Below are 13,177 nucleotides of genomic sequence, written 5' to 3' on the forward strand. Positions count from 1 at the left end.
GGTCGTCTCTGCCATCCAGGAGCAGGAGCAGGGGGATGGTACGCCTCTAGTGGCGGAGGAGGTACCTTCATACCAGCAGGATGCGGTTGTGTCAGTTCCGCCAGAGACTTCACAGCCTTCGGAGCAGGAGGGGGAGGACATTGAGGCCTATCTAGCTGACATGGTGACGAGGGGTAGGCGAGTGGTGGCCACTGCCCAGACGCGAGCATTGCAGCAGGTTGTGGTGGAGTTAGAGAGGGCCCTACAGTTTATGCAGGTGGGTTGCCCCCCAGCCTTTGCTACATGCTTTGAGTCTCAGGGATGGCCGACTACTGAGACGGAGGAGATGCTCCAGGCTTGGATTCTGCGTCAGCCCATTGTGGAGAGTCGGGTGACGACAGTTGTCCGAGAGATTGAGCAGGTCTACTGAGACGCCTACTATGCACTAAGGCGTACACAACATGAGTCTGCGGTCCGCGAGGCTGCTAGAGTCGAGTTGGAGAGGGATGTGGCCACTCAGCAGGCCTCATGGGCAGCAGAGAGGGCCCAGTTGTTGGCACAGCTCGAGATGGTCCGTGCAGAGAAGGCGGAGGTAGAGACTCACCTGTCGGCGGAGCAGAGTGTGAGGAGCCTCGTGCAGTAGGAGTTAGAGGCAGTCACTACCGAGAGGAGCCTGTTGCAGACTCGATTGGTCGGTATGACAGAGACAGCAGATACCAAAGAGAAGGAGTTGCTGGAAGCCGTGCATATGGTGAAGACGGCTTTGGAGAAAGTGTTGGTGGCGGAGCGGGATGTGACTGCATGTACTCAGCAGGTTTATGAGCTTCGCGTCCGCCGAGTGTGAGGAGCCTCGTGCAGTAGGAGTTAGAGGCAGTCACTACCGAGAGGAGCCTGTTGCAGACTCGATTGGTCAGTATGACAGAGACAGCAGATACCAAAGAGAAGGAGTTGCTGGAAGCCGTGCATATGGTGAAGACGGCTTTGGAGAAAGTGTTGGTGGCGGAGCGGGATGTGACTGCATGTACTCAGCAGGTTTATGAGCTTCGCGCCCGCTTGGCGGCCCAGACACCGACATCTCAGCCTTCTACTTCAGGGATGCTTCTCCAGCCCCCTCCTTAGTTTTCTCTGGATGTATATTTTGTATGGGTTGCATTGTCTCCATTTTTGTTGTTAGTTGTCGGAGACGACTTCTTTTTTGGGGGGGGGGATGATGTTGTTGGGAAATATGTATATCTTATGTTTTGGTAGTAATGTCATTTGTTAGTAGTTAGTTAGCCGACGGGTAGGTAGTTGGAGTCGCGACGGTTGTGTCACACCCCTTCGACTGTTATATATCGTACTACCTGTGGGTATTGAAGGGTGTTAATTGACGGCAGATAATACTATGAACATTGTATACACTCTGAGTGGCTGTTATATATTCATGTTGCACTGTTTATTTCTGTATTACTTCTGTACTCTTCCTGTTTACCCAGTGAGGCAAACAATAATATATATTAATTAAAACACCCACAAGTATCCTTTACTTCATACTAAGTCATTCACATATCAATGCCTGCCTTATGAAGTAATTATAAAATCCAAAAGCATGGGCAGCTGGCTAGGAATACCTATAATCTCCTCAAGTTTAGACAGCTAAGAAAAGCAAAGCTTTATTTCACTAATTTTGCTCTTTGCCTGCAAACCTTCTACAACTTGCTGTCTGCAAATCTCTAAAATCCTGTATAGATAAATCAATTTATTCCCATCTTGCATTCTACAAACATTAAGCTCAAATGTGAACTCTAGGTGAATCCACCTCTTAATCCTTTCTACACACATTGTAACTCTAAATGAATCACATATTTTGGCTAGTGAGGAATCTGTCACAACCAAAACCAATCTTACCTCAAGGTTTCCTCTTAAGTGGAAAATATAAACAATGTCCAACCTCATAGAGAAAATAAAGTAAAATGAGCTTCTTCTCTTCCAATTTCCCTTTTATGAGCTTTTTTGAAACGTTTTGAAAATTATAATTCAAAGTCACCTTTCAATAATAATCTTTTAGCTCCGTAAAAGTGACTTTATTTTATTATTTACTTTTTGAGCACTTATGTCACTTAAATTCACCTTTATAAATAATTAATATAAGTGTTTTTTAATTTACCCTTTGATAATTTAAATATTATCTTATTTAATATTTTCGGCACATCCATCCAAAGTCACAGAAAATATAAAAATAGCTTGAAAGTAAATCTGATTTGCTAACATACTCTGAAGCCCATTGAAAATCCAACTTAATGAAAATTGATATTTTCCAAAAATAAAATACTTCTCCATGAAGTGTGGAAAACGCCCAGAATGTCAAAACTGCCTTTGGAAAAAACCAATAGATTCAACTTGATCTCTTGAACACAATGCCACTATCTAAAATCCATTCCAAAAAGGTTGGCACTCTCCAGGAAAGTTGGAACTTCCAAAGATGTTGGAAAGGCTATAAAAAGGGGACATTACAGTAAAGCTCACTTATGTGTTCTACCACATTGTTTTGCTTTGTCTCCACAATGTGTAAGTGTGTGAGTTAAGTTATGGAACTTGTTCACATAATCTTGAATTAATTGATCCTTGCCTTAGAGCAATTAGTAGAATTCTGTATACTCATCCTCCGTGTTCACTATTGGGTGCCATAAGATTCCCACTACTGTGAGACTGATATGGACATCTTTAAGAATCTATTTATCCAATGCAATGATTTCAATCTTGCCTTGAAACAAAGGAATGTCTTTTTTGACTTGGACCCTGATTAGGCTTTGATGCTAAAAAATTGTCTCAGCATTCAAGCTGGAAGGCTGCAACAAAGTTGGAGAACCCATATACATCATGATTTCTCAGAACTAATTGAAGAGTGTTATGCGCTGCTTCTTGAGAACATCTTTGGTGAGTTGTTGGATGTCTAGGGAGGCATCGAAATATTTGTTTTGGAAATCAGCCATTTTATTCTTGCTTTGGCATTTATCCTTGTAGTAAGATTTCTGCATAGGAATGCAGACAGTTATATCAACAAGATTTGGAGTGTCCAAATAAAATTGCTTCCTAATACTAGGAGATCAGGTTTCACTTTCATGATTTACAAAGCTTTAGGAAATCAAGGTGGCAGTCAAGCACTATCAGCAACTATAAAGGCAAATTGAACTGGTGAATAAGTTGGGCCAAAGGATAGAGGAATTAGGAGCAAGGGGTCATAGTTGAGGAAAAGGAAAGAGCTATAGTTATACAATAAGAATTGATCACCTTGATTCAATGGATTTTGCATTTCTTGCAAGTCAAATTTTTTTCTCATGTTGGGGTCATCATTGTCTACTAGTTGTGTATTCTTATGCTGAACAGCCTATACTAATATTATCAACCATGTTTTTAATCTGGGCAGAATCTCAGTTTGTACAGTCAAGATCTTTACTTTTTCAGTTGGAAAAGCTTTCAAATAAGTATATTTAAATTATTGTACTCCAATTGAAACACTTTTCTTTTGACAAAGAAATTTCCAAATAAATTACTTGACATAAATTCTGAAAGTATTGTGATATTTGTTCGTAGTAATACTAGTATATGTTTTCCTTTTAATTTAAATTGTCATGGTTCTAACCTGGCATATATTTCCATAGAACTTTCAGCAAAATTTCTTACGTGATAATGGCAGTTGCATTTATCTCTATTACTCCAATGGTTTGTTCTTGTATTTGCATTACACTAAACATTACTTTGATTATTGAAGATGGAAGTATTTGATCCAAGATCACATCTATCTGGATATTTCTTTGATCCATTAAAACTTCTTATGTCGTAATGACAGCCACATTTATTGTGAGCCATACAGTGATTTATTACATGAGACATTAAATTGATTAGTTAAGATGGAAGTATCTGATCCAACATTGATCCTATTTGGATATTTCCTTGACCTGGTTAGTAGCTTGAGTGACTTATTGTCAACCGCATGACAATATAAAATTTCACTTTCAGGGGATATAATGACCTTATGTTCTTAATGGATATTTGTCAAAGCAAGCTTGATGTATCATTACCCAACTTGTTTGTTCCATCAGTCATTCATAATTTTTTAATTAATCTTATTATCCTCATTTTTGCTGTAATACATTTAAGACACTCAATAGTGGATTGCTTCAGGATTCTCACAACTTGATCATGTAGAAATTAAAGGTCATGGAAACAATTTATAAAAACATGTAGCTGCATGTAATTTTTCTTATTTGTTTTGACATTTCTCTTTTTTTTTGTCTTTTAATGATCTGTAGGAGATCATGAGAGGAAAGCCAGCAAAAGCTCATGTTTTGTATGCTCCAGTGGAAGAAGTTGGGGGTGGAGATTGCCTGCAACGAGCTTGTCGTATCCTTTGAATATAAAATCAGTGTACTACCAGTTTGTCCTCAAGACTTAGTGTTATGTTTATTTCCCATTCTTTCTAAGTTCCTCAACTATTACAGGAGTCATAATTGATGCTTTTGTAGAAGCAGGACTTGTGATGGAAAAGGATGCTACTAGTGCTTTGAAGGTACAAGTTCTCAAAACATTTGGTAGTTGAGTGTCCTTTTTTTCTAATCGAAGTCCACTCTTGTTGAATAAGGTAATTGCATTACTGAAAAGTGTGGTAAAGATGAGTATACTTGAAGATGAGATATTGTGTTGACACAAAGATATATTGATCGCTTTGTTTTCAGTGCCAATATAATATATTGCCAAGGTATTTCAATGGAAAATAACACTAAGGGTTGTTTTCTTAGTTAATTCTCACACCAATTTAGTCTACAGTGATTAGAATGAAGGGAAAGGAAACATAATACTCATTACATTCATTCACATCATAACAGAAAGATAAATAGGCACACCAAGACATGAGAAAGGCAGAAGAAGGTAAGACCTCTAACTGATTTTAGATTAGATGCATGAGATTAGAGCATGATATCTTAGGAATACACATGTCAAAATCAATCCAAATGCACCTAACTCCTCAAAAATTTCTAGAATTGACAATATAGTTGGATCTGATGAGCTATCATACACGTTTGATCAGTTACAATGTCAAACTAGTTTATACTTACATTCTAAATGCAGGACAAGCACACTTCACAATCTCTGTTAAACCCTACTGAAACAACCTCATTCACTCTTGTGACTAGTACTAATCATAGTAGCATTAATTGTTTGGGGAATTAATCAGCAAAACAAAAGTATAGGATTTTTTGAAAAAATCGGATTTACAAAAAAACGTAAAAAATTGCAAAAAAACAATCAGAAACTATTTTTTTTATATTTAAGGGCATTTCCATAGCATAGAGATATTTTAGGCAAATAAAATAGACACTTCAACACATGAATTGTGGAAAATAGATTTTCGTTGTTTATATTCATATCGCTGATTACATTGCACAAAACATACCACAACATAAATAATATCTAGATGGTGATAGATGTCAAAATGTCGATTACAATATAGTTTGAGACTTTGTACAAAGTCAACTTGTAAACTAAGTACAAAATTCCAATAAATCAATTGTTATGTCCCCATTTTAGGCTGACATCAGATGATGTGTCGTTAGCCTGTTTTGCCTTGGTCCCGAGGGCTAACCAGGACTTTACAGGGATCAAAGAGGGATTTGGCCTAGGCAATTTCAGTTTTAGGCCAATCGGAGTTGTTTTGGCAGGGTTTCCAAATACATACTATTTATAGAAAGTCAACAGTGGTTGGGAATATTTGATGCATTTTATGATGTCAGTATTTTGGTGAACTTAATTTTTCATCAAGTCTGCAAAAATTAATGAGCCATTAATTCATTGGGCGATTATGTAAAAATTATTGAAGTTAAAGTTAAATATTTAACTTCAATGAAATATTAATGCTGGGACTAATGTTTTTAAGGGAAAAATTAAAAGTTCCCTTTAATGAGGAGACATAAGGGGGATAATATTATTTTATTATAACTTGTTTAGTCCCACATTTATGGTGCATTGGGATTTGTGCCCAAAAAGTATTATAAATGAGAGCTTTTAATGCTGAAAAGAGCACCTTGGAAATTGTGTACTTTTGGGATTTGTGTTTCTGGATTCAATTCTGGAAATCTTTTGGCTCTTGAGGACGTAATCGCTCTTGGGTAACATTTCCTACACTTGAATAACATCAGGCTTGGGAAATCATAAAAGTAAATTGCAAAGTTGTGCGTAATGGTAATGAGATCATTCTACAGGATGAAGCTAAAGTAGTTGCAGGGATTTTTTCTAGCTGGTAAGAGTTCTTTGATGAATAGAAGGGCATTGGTATTTATATTTTGATTCCAAGTTTGCCAAGCTAAGGAATATGCTGGCTATAGTGGCTGTCCTTCACTCTATTTTCAGCGCTGAAGTTAATACTCAGGTAGCACGATTTTTGGTTAAGAGTTTTTGCATACAACTCCAGCTAAGCGACAGTTATCACAAAGGAACATCCACCAGCAGTTGTTTTGGGTGCATCGCACAACATTCAGGTCATATAACTGAGTCTCATCCATGGTTGACTTGGATGCATATGTTAGAGATTCAGCTAAGTGATTGGGTGCAGTATGGGAGGCACTAGCCTGGGAAAAGACTATCGACCATCATCATTAGTGGTGTTGGGTGAATAGAGGAGTCGCAGCCTGTATTCGCAGCAATAAATCTGCCTATGCCTTGGACGTGACAGTGAAGAGACACTGGGAATTACCTGCAGCAAACAACATAGACAACGACTGGGAAATGCCCACAACAGCGATTCAAAAATTGGTATTCCACAAACAATAGACCAATATGCAGTGAACAGCAGGCTGGGCTTAGTACGAGTTAAGGAAGGAAGTCGTGGAATACACCAGCATCAACATCATTTTCAGCGAATATTTTACCAGGTTCTTCATGATTGTTTGCATGGAAATTGTATTTGGTTTATTCACCACAAGTTGAGTGGTCAATACATTGCTTAGTTATGGTGCAATATTTAATATTGAGTTGTTTGTTGAAGTTGGATTGCTGTTAATTAGTTGCTGATTGGAATTAATTTCTAAGTCTCATTTATCAGTAGTAATATGAAACTGATGTGAAATCAATATGCTTGCCATCTTGGCCATTAAATGTTTAGCTAGAAATTTAATGCATGCCAACTATTTGTTGAAATTCCAAAACAAGATTGGGAATAAATTGGATGTGTGGCATTACAAAATTCAGAAATAATAGACATTGAGGGGTTGTTTGCCAAGTGTTTGTCAAAATGACAACACATACAGACTAATATATTAAGCAGAAGGGACAAGGGTTCTTACATCAATTGTATGCAATGACATGCTAGAGGGCAGGAGGCCTTGATAATGAAGCTCCCGGGTGAGAGCCTATCCTAGCTCGTTCAATCCATTTAGGATCCAAGTTGGCTTCTGTCATGAGATCAAAATCTTCAGGCACAAGCGGAGTATTACCATCAGCAACAACAACAACAACAACAATCAACTCAAACTCTGGATCTATCTCATCGAGGTCAATTGGCTCGTCTTCCTCAATAGTTCCTGATTTTGCCTATGTAGAAATTAGTCTTTGCTTTACAAGTGAGAAACACAATGAATAGTGAATACAATTTCAACTACTGCAACTATGTATTAATATTCTTACCTTGAGCTTTCTTTATCTTCAAGCAAAGGTTGTGGTGAACAAATACCAAGTCATTCATCCATTCTTGTGTTAGGCGGTTGCATTTCTTGGAATGTATGTGTACAAAAACACTCCAATTACACTCACAAGCTGATGAGCTACATGGTTGGCTCAAAATGCGCACCCCAGTCCACCTTAAATTTGGTAATATGTCTCCAAAACAAGCCCATCATTGAGCTGAAAAACACATTATGGAGATGATATTGTAAGACTAAGAATATCTTAAAATCTTAACAAACTTAATGAGCATGTTGGCAAAACAAATAGATTGTCAAAAGTTTATACTCTATTACCTGGTTGGACGATCTTTCTACCTTGCATAGCAGCCGTAGAAGAGAGAAAACCCTTAGCCTACTCGTACATTTCCAACTCTAACGTAGCTGCATCAAATTATCTTGGTTTGGAAACATTTTGTCCATGCACTTGAAAGAGCCTTGTTTGATCTTAGCATTAATATCCATGAATGAAGTCTGGTAGAATAACAATGGATCGAGAAAGTATCCCGCAACATGGAGAGGAGTGTGCATCTGTCCATCCCATCTCCTATCAATTATGTCCCACAACGGCGTATACCTCTCCCTGTTATTTCCCAACTTACTCCTTATCACCTCCTCGGCCTATCCATTGCCTCATACACATATCCAATGGGGGGGTTTTCCCCATCCACTAGTCTCAAGACTTTTACTAGAGGCTCTGAAAATTCTACAATTTGTTCAATCTATTCCCAAAAGCTGGTAGAATACATGTACTCTGCCACTGCTATGCCATTTGATTGATTTGTGAAGCCAGACTCCATCCACTTAGTTGAAACAAACATTCGCCTCAAATTACTTTTTTGTTCGCATAGTTTCTGTAATGCAAGAAAGTGTGTTGCAAATCTTGTCACCCCTAGTCGAAATAGCTCCTTGCCTCCTTTGAAAGAGCACATTATAGCCAAAATCCTCATGTGATTATAAATAAATTTGGTAACCTTGTGAGCCTTTTGCAATGCCTCCTTAACCCATTCAATTTTTCCAATGTCCTCTAGGGTTAGATCAGGGCAATGTGCTGCACATGGTGTAAAAAACATAGAAGGGTATTTATCGATCAGAAGTCTCTCAGCGGCAACACAAGCAGCAGCAGCATTGTCTGTGATAAATTGAACCACATTTTGTGACCCTACATCTGTAACTACCATGTCATACATCTCAAACAATGCAGCTGTGGATTTCATTATATTAGATGTATCCACAAATTTCAAAAAAATAATGCCAATCTCACAAGAGACAAGGAAGTTAATGAGAGTTTGTTTCCTTTTATCTATCTGTTGACGTGTATTTTGTACACTATCAAACACAGAATAAAATACCTAAAGGTACCTTATCCTCTCTTGAGTAAAGCCTCTGATTGCTAAAGATATCGCAAAAAAGGATCAATCAGGATGACTTCAAGGTTCTTGTATGTAGGGTTTCTACGTGTGGATAAGCTCTTTGTGGTATGATGTGATTTGCTGGAATCACAAGGGGACTTACATTTGATGCCTGAACTTCTGATCTGCTTTGAATATTGCTGGAACACAGACTCTTGCCAGCTTTGATTTGAAAAAAAGGAAAAAAAACGAGGGCAAGGAGAGAATCTAATCCTAATACTAAGGAATGTAGGAGCAATGATTGATCTTTGATGAAATTCTAACTAGGTCTTGTTTTACATCGCAAGACCATCTCTACAAGGCTAGTGCGATCTTCGAAGGAAAGCTTTATGATGTTCAAATCATCACTGCAGGCATAGACACCATCAGGTTGATGCATATCAATGAAGAAGTGACAATTGAAGTTAAGCTTAAGCTGAATGATTCCAGTTGACTACGCAAGGCAAGTCTGCAATCAACAAACTGCTAGTAGTATGGATATACGAATTCCACCATCAATCAAGCACATTTCTTCCATTCATCTAATAACATGAAATCAAATATGAGAAGTATAAAGACCATGCAAATTGTCAAATCGACCCATAAATTTCACCATTTCTTCAATGAAGTTACAAGTCTTTTACAACATCTTGGCAACAATTTTTGCCTTCTCTCTCTACTCTATTCTAATTGCTATTCTAATCACCTTCTAACTACTCTCTATTCACTAACTCCTTTCTAACTGCTTTCAACTCTCTCTAACTATTCTAACTATTCCTTTACAAAATGAAATGTCAGGGCTTATATAGTGCCCTCAATACAATTCGATGGCTTAGATCAATTCGAGATCAATGGCCAAGATTCAACAATGAAAACCCTAATTAGGGTTTGTTACAACCATTACATAACATTTAATGCTTGACCAATGATAAAATTGTATTGCTTGGACACATGTCCTCTCTAGGAAATTCCACCAATGGATAGCTGGGGTAGGTACATCGGAGTTTGTGCCACCTTCCATGAGTTAGGTACATTGAATCTAGACATGCGGAGGTGGAACAATCCAACTGGATGAGCGATGACTGGGATGCCACCTTGTCTGACACTTGTAACTTGGTAGATATTCAACTTAATGTTGTTGAGAAGCTAGCTTTAATTAATTCATCTGGAACTATTTGCTTCCTCAACGAACCCTTGTTCTAACTTCTTGTGTCCTTGATTTGCAGGATGATGATGTACCTCGCCTTGGAATGCTGGATTGGAAGAGGTCGCCCTTGATGACGTTAGTCCAAAGAAGGCCGTCCTTGTCGATGCTAGGCTGGATCGAAGAAGGTCGTCCTTGTCCTTGCTTGATCGTCCTTGAGGAGAGTCTTCCGACTTGTAGATCTTTCGAGCTTGGAGTCGCCATCTTGATACCTACACAACATTTCAAAATTAGTAATATATCTTGAAATCTAAAAATTAAACTTTAAAAGGAAGATTCAAGATTTTAATTTAGGAAACTTCATGATAAATCTTGAGTTATCATTTCCTAATTTAGGATTTTCAAAGCAAAATTTAAATCTTCAAAAATGGTGCCAAGGTGATTACGCCATACCTCCACTTGGGAATTAATTCTAAAAAATGATGCAAAAATAGGAGAATTCGCTAGGCAAAATGTAGATCAAGACTCCCTTTAGCAAAATGCGCCCCCTTTAGCTTGGAAAAGAACTCCATCTTCCACTAGCTTCTTCAAGATCTGGAAATTCGCCTTCAAATACCTTCAAAACATCTGGAATTTATCCTCCAATCTAGCAAGAAATACGCCTCTCCAATAGCCTTCAAGATGAATTTCGCCCTTCTTAGTCTCCACTCCTAGTAGAAATTCGCTCCTCAAATTATTTTTCCAAGTCGGCCCATGGAAATAAAATGGTGAGCGCTCTATATATTTGAGGCATGTTTTTCATTATTCAAATCATTCACTCATCATTTCAAGTGCGATTTGGAAGAGCAATTTGAGGAGCGAATTTCTACCAGGAGTGGAGACTAAGAAGGGCGAAATTCATCTTGAAGTCTATTGGAGAGGTGTATTTCTTGCTAGATTGGAGGATAAATTCCAGATGTTTTGAAGGTATTTGAAGGCGAATTTCCAGATCTTGAAGAAGCTAGTGGAAGATGGAGTTCTTTTCCAAGCTAAAGGGGGCGCATTTTGCTAAAGGGAGTCTTGATCTACATTTTGCCTAGCGAATTCTCCTATTTTTGCATCATTTTTTAGAATTAATTCCCAAGTGGAGGTATGGCGTAATCACCTTGGCACCATTTTTGAAGATTTAAATTTTGCTTTGAAAATCCTAAATTAGGAAATGATAACTCAAGATTTATCATGAAGTTTCCTAATTAAAATCTTGAATCTTCCTTTTAAAGTTTAATTTTTTCAAAGATATATTACTAATTTTGAAATGTTGTGTAGGTACCAAGATGGCGACTCCCAAGCTCGAAAGATCCACAAGTCAGAAGACTCTCCTCAAGGAAAATCAAGCTAGATCAAGGACGGTCAAGCAAGGACAAGGGCGACCTCCTCCAGCCTAGCATCGACAAGGACAGCCTTCTTTGGACTAACGTCATCAAGGGCGACCTTCTCCAATCCAGTATTACAAGGCGAGGTACATCATCATCCTGCACATCAAGGACACAAGAAGTTAGAACAAGGGTTCGTTGAAGAAGCAGATAGTTCTAGATGAATTAATTAAAGCTAGCTTCTCAACAACACCAAGTTGAATATTTACCAAGTTACAAGTGTCAGACGAGGTGGCATCCTAGTCATCACTTCTCCAGTCAGTGTGGTCCACCTCAACATGTCCATATTCAATGTACCTAACTCATGGAAGGTGGCACAAACTCCGATGTACCTACCCCGGCTATTCATTGGTGGAATTTTGTAGAGAGGACATGTGTCCAAGCAATACAATTTTATCATTGGTCAAGCATTAAATGTTATGTAATGGTTGTAACAAACCCTAATTAGGGTTTTCATTGTTGAATCTTGGCCATTGATCTAAGCCATCGAATTGTATTGAGGGCACTATATAAGCCCTGGCATTTCATTTTGTAAAGGCAATAAATTAGGAGTTAGAAAATAGTTGGAAGCATTAGATAGATAAGAGATAGATAAGTAATAAGATAGAATAGCAATTAGAGTAGAGTAGAGAGAGAAGGCAAAGATTGTTGCCAAGATGTTGTTGTAAAAGACTTGTAACTTCATTGAAGAAATGGTGAAATTTATGGGTCGATTCGACAATTTGCATGGTCTTTATACTTCTCATGTTTGATTTTATGATTAGATGAGTGGAAGAAATGTGCTTGATTGATGGTGAAATTCGTATATCCATACTACTAGCAGTTTGTTGATTGCAGACTTGCCTTGCGTAGTCAACTGGAATCATTCAGCTTAAGCTTAACTTCAATTGTCACTTCTTCATCGATATGCATCAACCTGATGGTGTCTATGCCTGCAGTGATGATTTGAACATCATAAAGCTTTCCTTCGAAGATCGCACTAACCTTGTGGAGATGTTCCTATGATGTCAAAACAAGACTTAGTTAGAATTTCATCAAAGATCATTCATTGCTCTTACATTCTTAGTGTTAGGATTAGATTCTTTCCTTGCCCTCATCTTTTTTCCTTTTTTCAAATCTAAGCTAGTGGAAATCCTGTGTTCCAGCAATATTCAAAGCAAATCAGAAGTTCAGGCATCAAATGTAAGTCCCCTTGTGATTCCAGCAAATCACATCATACCACAAAGAGCTTATCCACACGTAGAGACCCTACATACAAGAACCTTGAAGTCATCCTGATTGATCCTTTTTCGCGATATCTTCAGCAATCAGAGGCTTTACTCAAGAGAGGATAAGGTACCTTTAGGTATTTTATTCTGTGTTTGATAGTGTACAAAATACACGTCAACACTATCCACCTATCTGACATAATGCTGCAACTAGTAATAGCCCACTGTAACCGATGCTCTTTAACAACATCTTCAACATCATGTACTGCATCTTTGAGCATACCAACCCTCAATGACTCATAAGATGAGGCTTGAAAGCCAATACCTACAACTACAATAGCATCTACCA

At 38.1% G+C, this 13,177-nt stretch overlaps 1 protein-coding gene across 6 annotated transcripts in view; it reads left to right on the forward strand.

The window, feature by feature from the left end:
- The window catches only part of LOC131071440 (uncharacterized), a 240,253-nt gene that overhangs the window by 204,130 nt on the left and 22,946 nt on the right, over positions 1–13,177 (forward strand). For all 6 annotated transcript variants that reach the window (XM_059207313.1, XM_059207314.1, XM_058007274.2 and 3 more), the window contains 2 exons: positions 4,272–4,362; positions 4,461–4,528. In XM_059207313.1, coding sequence (XP_059063296.1) covers positions 4,272–4,362; positions 4,461–4,528 — 159 coding nt within the window. The remainder of the gene's footprint in view (positions 1–4,271; positions 4,363–4,460; positions 4,529–13,177) is intronic.

Source organism: Cryptomeria japonica, chromosome 6 (genome assembly GCF_030272615.1).
Source record: "Cryptomeria japonica chromosome 6, Sugi_1.0, whole genome shotgun sequence".
Taxonomy (NCBI): domain Eukaryota; kingdom Viridiplantae; phylum Streptophyta; class Pinopsida; order Cupressales; family Cupressaceae; genus Cryptomeria; species Cryptomeria japonica.